The 18,968-nt window shown below is 44.9% G+C and overlaps 1 protein-coding gene across 1 annotated transcript in view; it reads right to left on the bottom strand.

Moving 5' to 3' along the window:
• LOC144761580 (amine sulfotransferase-like) overlaps positions 1–18,968 on the bottom strand; it is a 290,526-nt gene that overhangs the window by 77,661 nt on the left and 193,897 nt on the right. Inside the window, exon 6 of the mRNA XM_078646879.1 lies at positions 2,201–2,381. Within this exon, the coding sequence (XP_078503005.1) occupies positions 2,201–2,381 (181 nt within the window). The remainder of the gene's footprint in view (positions 1–2,200; positions 2,382–18,968) is intronic.

Below are 18,968 nucleotides of genomic sequence, written 5' to 3'. Positions count from 1 at the left end.
CTTTTGTCTATACATAGGAATTTGTAATGGAAGGGTATGCTTTCTGTAGAAATCCTATGCTGGACAGCACAGTGCTTTTTTAAACACAGGGGATAACACTAGCAGCAGGTCAAACTAGCCGATATGGGTCTGAGCTGTTTACAAAAATAGAAACAGGTCTCAAATAGCCCGGGCACAATTTGGAAACACTATTTGGGACCTATCTCTGTGAAAATTGGACTTTAGAGGCTCTCTCTATTCTCACAAATTCGGATTAAGCAATTTATTTTCGGTTCATACAGGCAAATGATTTTCCTTTGCTCCTTGTGCTTACTAGTCACAGGTAAACGTTTTAACTCGCAGTTGAAGTTAACAACATTCACAGATCTTACATTATGTGAAGGGCAAACATTTCTTGACATTTTGCATTGCCTAATTTTGCATGATTTCCACCTGTGAGAGACTGGTTGGGGTAGGAATGATTTGCTGAGAAACATTTACGACTTAAACGAGTCTCTGGTCAGTATTTCCCAAGACTTTTTAAAATAAACAAATAATAATCTGACATATGTAATAAAATCTGGTGCTCATGTAAAGCGCTCCAATGACCCTTTGGGCTTAGTTAGAACAATATAAAACTGCAAAATAAAAGTGCGGCATGCAAACCACATTTAGTGAGATACATGTTATTTTGCATAATTTTTGCAAAATTACATGAAACTCTGAATAAAATATGCTATTTCACAAATACCTAGTGCTGATAAAAAAGACAGATAAGAATCTAATTAATGGATGATGCTAAAAATGTCTGAAACCCTGTGCAACAACTGTGGGTAAGCCGTAAAATAAATATGTTAGGGATAAAGTACCCCCTGCAGTACACTGTAAGATTATTGCAAGTCTCCGAGAAGTTCCATAAATATATAGGAGAACGAGGTTGAAGGCTAAGTTCTTTTATAGGGTTATAGAACTCCTAGTTTACTTGCAATATCTTTATCATGAACACCAGGGGGTACTTAATCCCATTTAATACATGTTCACAACATCACGTTTCCCACAAACAACTTGAAACCTTGGTTCATGTGAAAGAGAAAGATTGTTTGCAAACATGAAGAATAAAAATAAAACCTCTTAAAAACAAAACCTCTAGGGCAAAATTAAAGACATCAAAAACCTGGTCGTTAATTTTGGTGAACAGATATTATAAACAGTTCAATACAAGACAGTTTGCAAACAAATTTTGCACTAACTTGGAATGGTTAAAAACATGCAGAAAAATTCTAGCTTTTCCATCAGTATCTAAGGAGTGCAAAAATAAACGTCTTCTCTCTGCTTGTCACTGTAAGCTAAAAAATAGAGGGGGAAAAAAAGAAAAGCAAACGTTCTGTTTTTCGTTGCTTTAAACAGCTGCTTCAATTGGGCTCCATGACCTGACCTGCCTTTCACCTCGGCTGCTGGTTCTGGCAGCAAGCATTGTGACATCAGAACTGACTCTAATAACTTATAGCAGTCGAATTCGGACGTCTTTTACTTAATGATTATAATCAGTGACTGGGTGTGCAAATATAAATACATTAGAGACTTGCATTATATAGAGATTACAGAATCCCATGAAATATAAATCAGATTCAATGCCTTAAAAGTTTGGGAATTAATATTGTGCTCTCTGACCACAGTAATTATGAAATACATTAACAGAAGCTATAGAAACACATGGGACAAGGACCTTGGTTTACAAAGGCAGTGAAGCATTGTAGACATTGACCCTTCAAGCCTTATGTCGAAGACAAAAGGGCAGATATGCAAACCACTGCTAAAAACGAACACGGACACACACCTACACCAGGGCACAGAGCAAGAGTAAACATTTCTCGGAGACAGACACAAATATTGGATATAGGCCATGTGACTACTTATCCTTTACTTAGGACGTAATGTTAGGCAAGGACAGGGTCTTAGAAAAAGGTTGTGAGGCAATATCAAGGGAATTCCCACTACTACAGACCCCTGGAAACTCTCAGTGCCAAGAGGCAATACAATTTGCAGAGATAGCACTCTACAAACAATGACTAACAAGTCCAAACTATCTGTACTGAAGTTTATACCGAAGCAAAAATCCCTGTCAAAAATAGAATGGTCCTCTAGAGATGAATTATTAAAGAGCCATTTATATTTATATGCTACACGTGTTCCTCTATTAGCAAATTTACTAGATCAATACCTTTACGAAGAAATCGTCCTTGGTTGTGTAGGAAAACTTCTTCTGGTAACCATTTATAATTCGCCCCCTTATCAGCTGTCATACTCTTGAATGTAGCACGTTCCACAACAGTATTCACGGCCTCTTCATCCAGCTGTTGCCCCAGAAAGTCACATATTTTTAGCACATCAGTTTTAAGATCCTGAAATAGTCATAAATATAGGTGTATTAAGGCCTTCTTTAGGAAAAAACACCAGAAGACAACAGGTTCAATATATCAAGTCAATTGTTCAAAGCATTGACTTAATAATTATAAAAACATTATGAAAAAAATGACAGTTTTGAGTTTTTACCCACATTGTCTCAGATTTATTATTTACTTTTACTTATTTTTGCGGATAAAAACAGAAAGAAAAACATTTCGTTTCCGGTTTGTATTTATTTTTAAATGTGGGTAAAAACTGAAATTTGGCTGTTTTGAGTGATTCTAAATGCTTCCAGTCACGACTGCCAGGCCAATAGCTGTGCAGATTGACAGGTAAGAAATGTTGGAAATAAACATGTTAGTAATGAGGCTTAAATAGAAATATATATTAACAAGATAGATATTAAAACGTGCATGTTTTCATAGAAGTGTATTGATTCATCTTCTGTGGATGTTCATATTATTCAATTCCTGTTAAGCATTCAAGTAAGAGTGCACATTTATTGGTTAAAATAATGTGGAAATACAGTAGTTTTAGCTTACTTTTTTCACAGACCCAAAATAAATATGGATAAATACAGATAAAATTAACAAAAAAGAAATATGGATGAATACGGACGGAAACGCCTAAAAAATAAATGTCATACAACCTGGAGCCCTAATTATGATTTACTTTGATGGTGCTCATTGTTTCTATTTTAACCTACACTCAACCTTAAACTGCAAGACGATCATGCACTCATTGAAAGGCTCTAATCCCTAGGGGCTGGATCACAACATGCTTTTGAATAACACTGTTTCATATCCCCGGTGTGAAATAAACCATTGCCTGGAGCACACACTTTTTACCATTGCATATAAAAGCAGATTCAAGGAGTTGGCAACGTGTGACTAAAATATTTTGCACAAATTTGTTATTTGGCATTGTGGTGTTGGGGTGATGGGTTGCAGTTTGTTCTGTATTTTTTTTTGTATTGTATTATTAGATTGTGTTGTGTTGAATCGAAATTTGCCTAGCGGATGTAACGGTAAGTTTCAATTCTATTAAGGACACGGAGGCGAGGATTATGCTTTCTATTCTTCGCTGTTTTATTATACACAAAACTCACAGCAGCCCAGAAAGCACTTAGTCAAAAAATGAACTTAAACACCAGCTCATGAGACATCAGATAAACTACAATTTCCATGAGTCCATCAAACAATCCATAATGTAGTCCTTCCACTCTTTCCATGGAGGCTAGATATGCAGTCCCTCTTTACTGTTCTCCCTCTTTCTTCGCGCAGGTTACGCTCACTCATCACTGGTCTTGTTTGGAACCATCATTGCCTGGCGAAAAAACACGATAGCATAAGTGTTGTAAAGGAAAAACACACCGGCAGCAAAGCTATCAACATCATCAAGCATGAGAAAACTACAGTGATCAAGAATCAGATCAAAACCCAATTACTTACTACCATACGGGTGGGTTCTTCTCCAAGAAGAAGTCCAGGGAGGGATAATCCTCGCCTCCGTGTCCTTAATAGAATTGAAACTTACCGTTACATCCGCTAGGCAAATTTCGATTCTATGGCAGGACCGGAGGCTCAGATTATGCTAGTTCAAAGCTTACTCACCACCAACTGGGCTATATCCAACACCGGTTTAAAGTAGAACCTCTTAAAGGTGGAATCCGAGGACCAATCCGCGGCGCGCAGTAAATCCTCTAGACGAGCTCCTGCAGAGAACGCCTTCGAAGCCATAGCTCCTCTGGCTGAATGAGCTCCAAAACGCTTAGTATCAATGCCTGCTTCCTGCATGACCCAACGCACCCACCTCGCAATAGTGGGGGAGGAGACTGCTTTGTGTGGTTTTCGCAAGGCAATCAACAATTGTCTCTCGCCCGGCGGGCGAAGTTCTAGAGTCATCTCTTCATAGGCTTTCAGACATTGCACTACGCACAGTTTGGGGACATCCACAAAAGCTGGGTACGAGATCGTACGTGACGCAGATTTCGTACGACGCCCCACCATAAAGGTAACCCCGTCCGGGGAGAACACCCTCGCCGAGACATCCAGGGCACGGACATCCGATACTCTACGGCAAGATACCAAACACAAAAGCATGGCCAGTTTAGCTGAAAGCTCTTTCAAAGACAAATATTTATTAGGTTGCCAGGACAAAAAGAGATTAAGGACCACATTAACATCCTAGAGGACTGAGTACCGAGGCTCTGGAGGCAGTGAAAGACGAATGCCCCTCAAGAGTCTACAAACAAAAGGGTGCTCACCCACCAGTGCCCCGTCCACCGGATGATGGCCCGCCGAAATCGCTGAACGCAGCGCATTGATAGTCCGGTATGCTAGGCCTTTGGTCGCCAAATCAGCTAGAAAATTCAGAATAGGAACGACTCCTGCGACCAAGGGATCCAAGTCCCTTCGAAGACACCAATGCATCCACCTAGTCCAAGCGGATCTGTAGCGCTTCGCCGTACTGTTTGCCCAGGCCTTGGACAAAAGTCCCTCAGCCGACCTCGAAAGGCCCGGGAGCGACCAGCGTCGCCGGAAAGCCTCCATGCCATGAGGCGGAGAGACCCGTGAGTGATGAGATGATGTGGCTCCCGATCCGGATTGAGCAGCAGGTGAGGAAACCGGGGGAGTAGGATTGGAGAATCCCAGGAAAGTTCCAGAAGAACTGGAAACCAGACTTGGGACCTCCAGAGCGGGGTCACCATCACCAACTCTACAGCCTGCCGGCGAACCTGAGTCGCCGTCCGCATCACCATCGAGAAAGGGGGGAACGCAAACGGCCTCTCCTGACTCCAATCTTGGAGAAAAGCATCTGTCGCCTCCGCCAGAGGATCCGGTCTCCAACTGAAAAACCGTGGGAGCTGATGATCCAAGCGGGACGCGAACAGGTCCACTGAGAAAGGACCCCACAGACCGTTCAGCCAATGGAAGACCTGAACATCCACCATCCATTGGCTGGAGTCCCGCAGATGCCTGGAATGCCAATCCGCTACCTGATTGGCTTGCCCCGGTAAATACTCTGCCGTTACGGATACCTGATGAGCAAGGCAATAGTCCCAGAACTCTTTCGCCAAAGCTGCCAGAGCCTGGGACCGAGGACCACCCAGGTGGTTGACGTACCGCACTGCTGAGACATTGTCCATCTTCAACAGTACACATGATTTCACTGAATCTCTGGTCCAGCAGCGTACTGCGAAGGACCCCGCCAGAAGTTCCAAACAATTGATGTGCAACTTCTGTTCGTCTGACGACCAGGTGCCCCCTGTGGTAAAATCTCTGCAGCGAGCACCCCAACCCGACCTGCTGGCGTCGGATTCTATGACCAGGTCCGGAACTGTCCCGAAGATCGCCCGACCGTTCCAGGCCTCCATGTGGGATAGCCACCATCCATTTCCTCTTTTACCTCGTCCGATAAGGGAACCACCTGATCGTATGACATGCCCCTCCGGAGGTGTTGTGCTTTGAGGCGCTGAAGCGCCCTGTAGTGAAGGGGGCCCGGGAAAATTGCCTGGATGGAAGAGGAGAGAAGCCCCACCACCCTGGCAATCTGCCGCAAGGAAGTCCACTCCTTCACAATGGTCTGCCGCAAGAGATGCCGAATCTTGGCAATCTTTCGGGACGGCAAGCTGAGAGTGGCTCCCACGGAGTCTATGACAAACCCCAAGAAGGTCATCGTCTGACTCGGTATCAAGACCGACTTGTCGCCGTTGATGATAAAGCCCAGTCCCTGCAAAAGACAGACTGTCTGCTGGAGTTGAGAACGTAACTGCACTGGGCACTGCGCCATCAACAGGATGTCATCCAAATAGACAATCATCCGGATACCCTGACTTCGCAGGTACTCCACCGCCGGGTGCAACACCTTCGTGAAGCACCAGGGGGCTGAGGAAAGCCCGAATGGAAGGGCGGTGAACTCGAACACGCAATCCCTCCATAAAAACTGAAGAAAACGGCGGTGAGGAGGATGAATGGGAACCACAAGGTAAGCATCCTTGAGGTCCAAGCGTACCATCCAGTCTTGTGGATGGAGGACATCCCGGAGGAGGTGAATTCCCTCCATTTTGAAGTGCCGATAAACCAACCACCCGTTGAACTCCTTGAGGTTGATTACCGGTCGCCGCCCCCCGTCGGTCTTGTCCACCAGAAAAACATTGCTTAGGAAACCCGAGGGGTGCCGAGTTGATCGACGAATGGCTCCCTTGCGAAGCAACTCCGAGACCTCTTCGTCGATCAACTGCGCATCGGCGTCCGAAAACGCCATAGGCCGCGGTGCACTTACCTGAGCGGGCCGGTCATAAAACTCTATGTGGAAACCTTGCACTGTCTGCAAGACCCAAGCGTCCGCAGTAAGCGCTACCCACTCCTCGTAAAAAGCCGCTAACCGACCCCCAATGCGCACCTGTTCTGCAGGGATTACAGACAAGACACTCACCGTTTGAGTTGTTGGAGCCGGAGTTCTTTCGGAATCCTCGACCACCAAATCGCTGTCCTCTCGTGGGATAAAAATTGGTGAAGTTGGCTGAGGTTTAGTACTGACCTCGCCCGGAGCCTTGCCCTCTATTGCCGGCAATATGTCCGCCACGGCCGGTCGATCGGCCCCTTCCACGACCGGCCCCTTGGGAAAAACGTTGATGGAAGACCCGTTTTATGCTGGATTGGGCTTTGTCCAGCGAGGTAAAGGTGGACACAAATTTCCCCAGCTCTTTTATGAAGGGTTCCCCGAAAAGCCCGCCTTGGGCCACAACGCCCGCCTCCGAAGAGGATAAGTCCCCCAATTTCGGGTCTAACTTGATTAAAAGGGACCTTCGGCGCTCCGTCGACAGGGCGCAGTTGGCGTTACCCAGGAAGATAACTACGCGCTGCGCCCAGTTGGAGAGGACGTCTGGGGAAATTGCAGCCCCCGTAACTTTCGCCTCCTCTGCCATATCGAGGATCTTGGTAATAGGGCCTACCGTGTCCAATAGTTTATCCTGGCATGACCGCCAGGAGCGGTCGATGCCTTTGCGAGGATCCTTCATAAATTTCGCGAGGAAGGTGGCCATTTTTGCATCTAACTCCGGTGTAAGGGCCACCTTGCCCTCCAGTGTGGGCCTCGGACATTCACCCCGTAGGCACCCTCTGGCCTCCTTCTCCAACGGTTTACGCAGTCGGCTTGCCACAAACTTCGCCACCTTGTCACCCGGCGCCCAGGCTGCGGATCGAGGATGAATAATCTCATCTGGGTCCAGCATGCCCGAACTGTCCTTGGGCAATTCAGTGGCGGAGCTCGAAGGCCGCCAAGAGCGGACTGACTCCTCATCGTCGTCAGTATCAGGGGAGTCCCCACCCGGAGATGGAGGCGCTGTACCCGAAGCCACCGAGAGATCGGGGGCCGAGGTCGGGGTAGGGGAGGCAGCGGTCGCCTTAGCCAAGAACGCATCCCGTAGGCGTTCAAAGGCGCCCCTGTCCACCCCCTGACCTCCCTCCGGCAACCCCTCACTGCAAGGTTTCTTCGGGGCAGGGGGGCCTTCGCCTGAAGGGCCCGGGAGGTTTGCGGGCACTCCCGCGTGAGCTTGCCCCAATTTGGCGCACTCCTCAACAATGCGCGCGGAGAGGCGCTCCTCCATGGGAGCCACCACCTCCGTGACGCAGCGATAAATAGAGCTATCCACAGCATTGTAAAATTCGTCATCATTCAAATAGGAGTGGGGCTCCTCATCATAAAACCCGTCCTGCTCCATTCACAAAGACAATAGGGAACCCAAAGCCCCTTTTTTCAAATACTACCCAACAGGGTGGGCGTCAGAATACAATATGGACAGACCTGAGGACTGTAAATCTCTAGCGGCCTTGTACAGCAACCGCAACTCGCGTAGGGGACAAACGTCGCGTCAGGAACGAGAACGTTCCAGCGACTCAGGGGGCTCTGAAAGAAAAGCAAGAAGCACAGTCAGAGCCCCTCCCGACCCCCACACATCAGTAATAAATACAAGAAATACAAGAAATCCCCCCAACAGTAAGGAGAATCAAAAAGAACACTTAACTGGCTGCGTGAGCAGCGAAGAAAGAGGGAGAACAGTAAAGAGGGACTGCATATCTAGCCTCCATGGAAAGAGTGGAAGGACTACATTATGGATTGTTTGATGGACTCATGGAAATTGTAGTTTATCTGATGTCTCATGAGCTGGTGTTTAAGTTCATTTTTTGACTAAGTGCTTTCTGGGCTGCTGTGAGTTTTGTGTATAATAAAACAGCGAAGAATAGAAAGCATAATCTGAGCCTCCGGTCCTGCCATAGAATTTATTTTTAACGTTTATTGCGTTGTGCCGAATTTTGTCTTTGTTGTGTTGTTAATTTGCTTCGTATTATATCTATGTGTTCTGTCCTGTTGTTAACTTTGGAGATGTAAAAAAAAAAACTGCTACATATCCAGTCAAAACGCAGCACATTATTTTAAAGTTCCCAATGCGAAACATCCATTGACCACTATCTAAGGTGGTACATTTATTTTACTGCTCAAGCTGTTCAACTATTTAAGCCACTTAGCAACCCGACGCTATTACTTACTTACTACTTACTTACTTACCCACGCTATAGCAGACACCTTTCTAAAGTCATAGGCCCTGATTCCCAAAGAGTCTGTTTATTTGGGGCAGAGGCTCCTCAGTCATAGTGGGATCTAACCCCCCCTCCCCCCCCATGGTGAGATCTCCGCACTGAGGTTTCCCCGTTGTGGAGATCCTGCCATGAGTGCTGAAATCTCATCATAAGTGCAGGGCCTACGTTCTGAGTGCTGAGGCTCTTTGTGAATCAGGGCCACAGTTCTGTGCTACATCTAGGTCATTCTGGGTGTAAACATTGGCTAATGCATAACATGTGAAATATAAAATATAGATTTAAATGACCAGATCATATACCCTACCTTAAGCCCCATTATCTATATGGAAACAGCTTAAGCTCTGTCTCTACCTGTTGCATATTAGTTGTGAACCTCCAACATAGCTTATCATTTAATCACATCGGACATCTCGTGCAAACACAGTATATTTGTGTTTTATGGTAGTTTAACGAATAAATCCTTCTGTCTCCACCCTAAGTTAAGTGTCCACACCTTGGATTGACATCAACCATCGCCTTGTGCCCTGGGTTCATACTGTCATTTTGTGTATAATATATAGTATATGTGCTCTGTATTGTTCAACGATAGTGCAAAATATCAATGCTTGTTCCATCACTAATGCTGCAAAAAGTTAGGTTATGTTGTTGTTTATTGACCTATGCAATGTGGCCTTAAATTAATTTTGTTCCTGCTTCTCATGCCACAATCTGCAACCTTATACTAGCCGATACAGTGATGTTACTGTTAGAAATGGGGGTCTCTAGTTGGCAAAGGTGTGCACCTTTCCAAGTAGGGGCCTGTAATCTTGAGTCCTGGTCAAGCAGGATTTTCAAGATGGCCTTCATGAGGTACCTAGAATATGGTGAGGGTGTCAGTCCAGCAGTGTGGGAGCACGTGACAGGCTAGTCCATAGAAACGCTCCAGCATGGCGGGAGAAGGAAGACCCAGAACACAGAGGAGGAGAGACAAACAAAGTGGAGGACACATCAGAGAACAACTCAGAAAAGGATCAAGCGAGGGAATCGGCCAACTACAACAGCATTGGAAAGAAATGACCGGAGCCAGAAGAAGCCACTCCCAACGGCGAGGAGGGATAGACCTCCCGGAGACACTGCCATCCAGTCCAGCTGTCCCGAAGAGAAAATGGACACTGTGACTCCCTCTGCCATGACCCAGGGGGGCCGTGGCGTCAGGCAAGTGCCATGGTAACTTAAGTAAAGACACTGTAAGAAAAAACAAATAATTTACATAATATGATATTTCCGGCCTTCCTGGTAGTAATACATTTTTAAAAACAAAAGCATGCACCCTAATATGCCAATTCTCCTTGCATTGACCTTTTCTCAACCATTAGAATTACTTCTTTCAAAAAACAAATACACTAGTATATTCAAAATGCAAGGAGAATTGGCATATTAGGGTGAATGCTTTTGTTAGTGTGTTGTAGCATTTTTATGGTGCTGCGAACCTACGGGCTTTTCACAGCAAACACTATATACAGACAAGTTGCTTCCCCGTATGACTGGTACTGCAGGAAGACCTTGCCTGTCCTCCAGTGGCTCTGGCTGTGCTCTTATATCTCAGTGGGATAATGCCCCTGCGGCAGAGATCGGTGTGCAGCCTGAAGACCATAGGCTAGATTCAGCCACCCTCCTGAGGCAATTGGAAACATTGCTACTCACAGCGCCGAGAAGCGCCATGACTGCAGCACCGACTGCTGTGATAAAATAAACAAGGGGCCCGATACAAACTGGAGAGCTTTGCAAGCTCAGGGGCATGAAGCGCTACGTGAATTGTACATTGGAATGCGAGACGTATATTCCCTGGTAGGCTTACTGGGTGCTGTAGGCTAGAATGGCAGTATTTTCCCTTCACACAAATAGATGCAGGTGTCAGACTAATTGCGCTGCTGAGATGCAGGGAAGATGGCCCTCTCATCAAGTAATGAGCACTGAGGGGCCTTTTCTGTTAAGCTAATAGCTTGGAATTATGGTGACATTATCCAGCGCTGATCTGGCCTGTAGTGTCGGTGATTGGAAAATACTTCTTTTTGTGTCGGGCTCTTATTACTGACCCTCTACATGAGAGGACAGGAAAGTGAAACCCCATAACGCGTTCATTGCATCTAAAACCCGCCATTGCATATAACGTCTTCTTTGCCTTTCTGCCCTCTGTTCCACTGGGGCAGACGGGGCACACTCACACACACATACACAACACTCAAAGAAATGTATTCACACACGCATACACACAAACACATCCATTCGCAACACTCTCCACCAAACATTCATGCATACACGCACGCTCGCACCAAGCACTTTAAAATAAAAGAAAAACACACACTCTTACCTTGCTGCCGGTCCCGGTCCGCACCACCTCTGGGCTCTGCTCCCCTCACGTCACAGGCTCACAGCGCCCCTGGCGCCAGGATTGGTCGAGAGGGGCTCAGCCTGTGACTCACAGCCCCTCTCGGCCAATCCTGGCACCAGGGGCACAGGTACCTTCTCGCCCGCAGCACGCCCATTAGGGCTCCTAATGGGCATGCGCAACAAACCAAACACAAATGCGCATGAGTGGGCACGGGTAAAAATTCACCCTCCGTCCTCACTCATGCGCACTTGTGTTGCTGCCTGCCTGGTGCCTGTACAATCATGTCAATCAATCAACATGACGCCAGACCGCCCACCCCTTCAGACTCTGAAGGGGCAGGGCGGTCTGACGTCATGTTGATTCATTGACATGATAGTCAGTCTTAACTCAAAAACGCCGAGGGAGCTGCGGGCGGCAGGGGGACTAAGCCCCCACGCCCCAATGGAGGAACCGCGCTTGTTGATAACTGCTGCACAAATTATAGTACCCTTTTCCTATTTTGCCCCTCCTGAATACAGATTTGCTTTTTACTTACATAATTAAGGTAGAAAATGCACTCTGAGCAACTAGCATTTAGCTTAGAACAGGAACACGTCTGCAGTTAACATTTGGTGTCTGGAGCAAGGCTCATAAGTAAATCTCTTCTGTACCTGATATGCTTCTTACCTTTAGAATGCTCAGCAGAAGTATGGCTGGCCGCTTCCAGGACGCAGATGGGCTTGCCTTAGGGGCGCCTTCGCTGCAGGCATCTGCTGTCCAGTTGCGTCAGCCTGCACATTTATAGCCCCTCCCAGAGAAAAAGACTGGTACGTCAATAGAAAATGGCCGACCCGTTCTAAACGAAGATTACCGTCCGAAGACTGTGCAAAGTGCAGAAAAGTAATTTAAAGCCTATGAACCGCTTTTAAAACATATTCGGGATATAAAAACGAGCAGCGTTTCAGTACAATCACTCTCCCTTTATTCAATTAGTGATGACTGAAACATCAGTCATAGGGAAGTCAAAACTCAACTTACCCAAAGATGTAGTACTTATATATGTGGCTGGTGATTGCACAGAGAGGTTTTCATTTGAAATGGCATAAGCTTTACATGAGAAAAAGGAGAAACACAGGAGACTGCCATTGGGGAGATTCCTTTTGAAGGAAGCCTTGAAGTTCTCACCCTAGAAGAGGCACTGCTAAATCAGTTTATGACGGGAATTCTGTAGAGGAGTTTAGGCTGTCCCATGATTAGACGCTACCAAAGAGGTATTGCAGGACGAAGATTTTATGGATGACTTCCTTTGTTATATCATTTTTAATTTGTGGAACAAATCACAGTCATTAAATAATCATAATATTCCATCAGTTAAACATATAGACTATAAACACATGCAAGAACAGTCAAAACTCATGTATTTCATCTTAACCTAGGCAAAATTGCACCAGCCCATATTAAATTATCATGATATTAATATTACATCTATAAAACTCCAAACCTAATTCATTCTGTGCTGTTATACAAAAGTATGCCAAAGAGTCAAAAACTTCCTAAAAGTGTCAGATCCTGATGCATATCGCCATTTTTATTTTCCATTGTTCAAACAAGGGTATTAATATTGTTCTCCAATTTTGCAATATTAAAGACCGTGTTACAAGCATTGCTATACACAACTTTTTTGATGGTTTAGGCTTAACCCTGAATATGAAGGATAGCCCTATAGTATTGATTATGAAGCTTTTGGCAGATTGAAATCCACTACGGTCTGAGAATATTCTAATATTGCTACCCAATAGTTCATCTGTTCGAGACATCCACGTATCATATGTGTCTAATTACCCTTCTCTTGTGACGAACACCTAAAATAATTTGCTGGAATTTTTAGATTGAGTTCTGTAGAATAACCATTTACTATAAAATTGCATTCTACAAATGTTTACTCATTTAAGAATAGAAAAATTATAACTGTTTATTGTATTTTATGTTACCATCAAAATATTAAACTGTTCAGATGCCTACCATTTTTTTAATTATTTTGGAAGAAAAAATCCTCACTGGTTACAGCAATCTATTTTTCCAAAAACTTACAGACTTATATTTAGTAGTTTCTATAACATCTTTAACTATTTCTGATCTAGCCATTACTGTTTCTGGATCTAAACTCTGTAGCATAGCTGTTTTAGAAAATCTAATAAGCAGTTCATCATTTAGCCATATTTTTCACATGTCCTGATTTAAAAAGTGTACTAAATAAGTATAACCATTCATTCTCTAAACTTGTGCTCTGATCTTTTCAATAGTTACTAGTAGAGTAGACACATTAAGATATGGTGACAACTCGTTTCTTGTACTTTCTCTTTGTTTGAAGGAAAGAAGGCACTGCGCGTGTGCGCGTCCTGCCCCTCCCATTTTTTGAAGTATTGAGGAAGCCACGAGCAGACCGGGAACGGGAGAGCTGCCTGCTAACGTGAGCTTCCTGACAGGTGACACTTTGGATTTGTGAGTACTTGCGTTTCTTCTGGAGGGACTGCTGCTGTTGACCCTAACGTCCCGTTCTGCTGCTTTCAAGGCGGTGCCTATCCTCCTTTGGGCCACTATGCCACATCTCGCGGCCCCCGCCCCGCGGGAGCCGCTCGCGCCCTGAGTTTAAAGGGAGTGTGGACATCGCTACGGGGAGACCTGAGGAGCTGATTTCCTGCTACCCCACCCACAGACTGAAGCGGGACTGCGAGGACCAGCGTGCTGTGCTGCGCTAATCGGCCGCAGCTGGTCCTCTTCCCGCCTCCTCCTTCATCTATACTTATTTTGTGGGTGGTCTTCACGCGCAGCGGGACGCGCGCGGGACGAGACCCGGCCGACGCCCGGACAAAGGGCGGGCCGTCTGAGGCCGTCCAAGGACGAACAAGGCCGGGCTGGGCCCCCTCTCTTTGTTGTTTGGTACCTATCCATATATTATTTAATTGTTGATTGTCTCCCTTAGCTTACATTGTGTTTTTTATTTGTATTCAAGCTAGGATACATTAGTTAACTTATTAGTCTTAAAGGCTTTTCACAATGGCATTACGTTCAGGTAAAGATAGGAAAGTTACTCTGAAAACCGCAAGTGGTTCTGCCACCGGGACATTAGATGATTTTATTATCCGGGCAACGGGGATTTTAGAGAAAGAGATAGCTCTCACAGAGAAACGTTTGTCATTGGATTTAGTAACAGGGAAACGATCTTCCCTGGGTCCGATTGGCTTAGTAGTAACTCCAGAGCAAAGCATTGAAATTGATCTCTCTGCTAGCCTTAATTTAATCCTGATTCCTGTTTCTCCGTTGGTGGGTCCCGCCGATCTAGTGGCTCCTCCAACTATAAATACTACATTAATAAGCACGCCCCCAAGTGGACGGAGTAGAATAAACTCTGATTTAACAACATTAGAAACATCACCTATAAAAGCCCAAAACAAGACGATAGGGAGGAATAATAACCAGAATGAGATAATGAAACTCTGCAAAAGGAAAAGAGGGGGTGGTCATACTAAGGGTGGCCGTGCCAAACTGCCAAAAATACAAAAAATTATTGAGGTTCCCCCGGTTAGGGTTCATCCTCCCTCCTTAACAGGGGTTCTTCCTGAAGCTAAACAAAAATTATATACCATAGGACACTCTCATGAGGATCTATTAGCTGACATTGAGAAGTTGATAAAATCACTTATGATCCCAATACTGGAAAGAACAAAAATAATACATTTAAAGCTCGACCAATTAGATTATCTTATAACCATGAATACTCATTCACTTGATGCTATGGCAAAGAGTATAAAGAGTCAGGGGGACAGAGCCACCATCACGAAGGTCCCTGGGTTCAAAGAAATTAACTAAGCCTATCAAACAAACTACAGGTGCTGGCCACGCAGGCACAGCTTCCGATACAGTTATTAATAATCCTCCACAGAGAACAAATGTGGGGGAGATTAGTGCATCTAGTGTGGCTGCTACCAAGCAGGCACGTAGTGTAAAGCCAGTAGAAACATCACAAAAGGGGCCTGCCTATCTGGGGGGTAAAGCTCCAGTAAACCGGACGCCTTGTGTTAATCTCCCCCCGGAGTCTACACCCTTCACAATCATATTGACAGGTGTCTCTGGGATCAGACCTGATCAATTGGAATCTAATGGGGACCTGAGAAATAAGTCATTTTCTGGCTTAATAACAACAGAGCCCTTCCCCCTTCCTCTAAGACAGAAATTTTGAATGTCAGAAGGGTCCCCTGGGTCGGTCCAAGTAACAAAGATCTGGAGGGGGATTGCATTATCGTGAATTTTCAGGACCCGTGGGTAGTCGAGTATATTCGTTGTGAACCAAGGTTTGCCAGGGTGGGGGATATACAAACAATAGGTCTAGAATATTTCTATCCCAACGTAAATCGTGGTGTATTTCGCTCTTTTTGTGCCCAGGGTAGAATGAGAACTACAGGTGATGAACATCTTGGTTGGGTGGCGCACCATATTTCTTTAAGAAACCGCTTTGACCCACTAATAGGGCTGGAGGGGGTAGATTGACTCTGGCTGGGTAGAAACAACATCAACATCATGGGGGAAGAAAAAGGTGGTTCTCCCCTCGAAAGCCCGATTGATCTATTGGAGGTACAAAAAATTGGAGGGTTAACAGTGGATGTACTTGTGCCTGCTGTACAAGGCACTCCACTGGTCGACCATATTGTTGAAGCTCCAAATCATGACAATGAAAGTTCCTTGACAGAACTGACTACTCTTTATTTAGAGGTGGTCACTAATTTGGATCTACTGTGTGAACAGGAAGAGGGACTAGCCTTCTGCCTGATCTCCTGGAACATAGCAGGTCTCTCTAGTAGGCTACAAGATGAGATATGGTTACACTATATTGGAAGTTTTGATATTATTTGTCTCTAGGAGACTTGGAGCAGAAAAGACCAAGATCTGGATGGTTATCAATCCTTTAACGTACTGGCTGAGCCTTCACAGGCAGGAAGGGCCAAGGGTGGGATAATGACTGCCTTTTCTGTTAAGCATAATACCTGAAAGTGCGTAAGGTAGTAGATTCCCCTTGGTACCAATTGCTTTTGATAGCAGCTTTGTTCCCAGTGCCCCTATTGTTAATTAACTGGTATTATAATATCTTTGATTCCAATAATATATATGTTATTGGTAAATTGCAGGCGGAGATAGCTAAGGTACGTAGTGATTCACCTCTACAGTTTATCATATGGGTAGGTGATTTTAATTGCTCCATATGCAAATTCAGTGGGTCAAAAGCATGTGGGTTAGTTGACTCAGCGGAGCAACCACTGATACATTTTAAGCATTCTCTTCAGGGTGATGCTTTGAATAATATCATTGTTATAAATGATCTTTGCATATTGGATATGCTAGCTACCCCGAATTCAGTTCCCGTACCAACTTTTCAAGGAACAGGGGGCCATATGAGTGTAATTGATTTTGTCATCGTGTCTAGTAGCTACACTCATTTGGTTGATAAATTTAAGGTAGAGGTAAACCCCATGAATGACCACAATCCTTTAGTGCTCAATTTATGTACTGTGAATGTGAGGCACCAGCCAATAGGGGATCAACCTATAAAATACAGTGGGAATCAAGGAATGACCCTGAAGCGGGATAAGGTTGATGTAAATGTGTTGGAGACAGAGGTCTTTAAAGCAAACAGTTTAGAAATGAAGGCTTGTCTAACGCTAAATACAGAGCCTGAAACTGTAATTAAAAGTTTTGAAATTCTCTGTGGAAATGTGGCACAGCACCTTAAAAAACCAGCAGGCAAACATGAAACGAGGGAATACAAATGGTTTGACGCCAGCTGTTCTGCGGCACAAACAGCATTAAGGAAGGCCCTACATCAAATCCCCCGAGACAAGGAGCAAGTGAAAAAAGCTGGGAAAATTTATAGGGATGCTATTTCCAAGCGGAAGTCAGATCTTAAAAAGAGAGCCTGGGAGGATCTTGAAAAAGCGTCGGACTTAAAAGATAGCAGGCTGTTCTGGGAAGTGATAAATCGTCCTTTCCTAAACAGTGATGATAAAGGCAATCTGGTAATGCATATAACGGAGGAGACCTGGGAAACCCATTATGGGAACATTTTTAATCCAAACTCTGTATGCTTGCCAGTTAATGAGGTGGGGGACAGTGATCTTGTTATTTCCGACTCGGCTTCTTTGCTTAGTTTCTCACTTTCCCTTTCTGAGGTAGAGGAGGCATTGAGGAAAGGAGTTCCATTAAAAGCTCCTGGCCCAGATGCGGTGCCCTTGGACTTATTTAAACATAATGTAGCAGTGTGGGCACCTTTACTACTTAATGTCTTCAAAGCGGTTATAGTTGGGCGCATTCCCTTATCTTGGAAAGAGGCGGTAGTTGTGCCAATTTTCAAGAAGGGTGACAAATCCGACCCGCGCTGCTATCAGCCAATATCTTTAATTGATGCTTCATGTAAGCTGATGGGGAGGATAATATTGGCCCGATTGGAGGCATGGGCAGACAACACGGGTATTATTGTAAACTCTCATTATGGGTTTAGGAGAGGTAAGGGGACAACGGAGCAGTGCTTGAATCTGGCACTAATTATGGGCAAGTATATGAAGGCCAGGGGCTCTTCGATCCACCTGGCCTTCATGGACTTGTCCAGTACCTTTGATACTGTCTGCAGAGATAAGTTGTGGCGGATGATGGAGGGAATGGGCTTTGAAGAATCTTTGGTCACCTTGCTCCGTAGACTACATGCGGCCACTACTGTGGCCATTAGGTTTGGCCCAGGGGGGGAAAGGACAAGATCTATTCCCTCAACCGAGGGTGTACGTCAGGGCTGCATCTTGGCTCCCTTTTTGTTTTTGGTTTATACTAATGGCCTGGAGGGGTTCTTGCTGGAAAACTGCTCAGATTTCCCTAAGGTAAACGGCAAATATATACCCATGTTATCTTATGCCGATGATACGGTGTTGATGACCCTAACTGCTAATAGTATGCAGACTTGCTTAGACGCACTTAATAATTTTATGCTGGATCTAGACCTTAAAGTCAACTTTTCCAAGTCATTTACGATGGTCTGTGGTCCCAAAGGGACAAAAACACGTAGGTACATGGTGGAAAATTCTATCATTGAAAAAGTAGATCATTTTAATTACCTGGGTAATTTGTTTAACAAAAACCTGAGCTGGGCGCCATTGATAACGGCACGTGTTCAAAAAACCACTCGATCAATAGATGGCTCTTTCGTTTTTCTGGTAAATTGGGACAAAAACCCATAGTTGAACTAAAAACTTTGTATAGGGCGAAATGCATGTCTCTGGCTACCTATGGCGCAGGGGTATGGGGGACTGAAAACCCCACCAAGATTCAGGTGATGGAAAATAAGTTCCTTAAACGCCTACTATCAATTCCATCAGGTACCTCGAATAATTTTCGTCATACGGAAATAGGCATGGAATATGTGAGCGATATTATCCGTGTCTCCCCTCTACTTCTATGGGGGAAAATATGGTTGTCTGAAGATCTTCAAGTTTCCAAGGAAATTCTTCAGGATTGTAAAAACTTAGATCATGCCATGCGGATCCCTTGGCTATCCTATGTGAGTGAAACCCTGCATAAAATTGGTTTGGGGC

Source organism: Lissotriton helveticus, chromosome 6 (genome assembly GCF_964261635.1).
Source record: "Lissotriton helveticus chromosome 6, aLisHel1.1, whole genome shotgun sequence".
Classification (NCBI taxonomy): domain Eukaryota; kingdom Metazoa; phylum Chordata; class Amphibia; order Caudata; family Salamandridae; genus Lissotriton; species Lissotriton helveticus.
The sequence above is the reverse complement of the archived record's forward strand: the minus strand, read 5'-3'. Positions and strand labels throughout refer to the sequence as shown.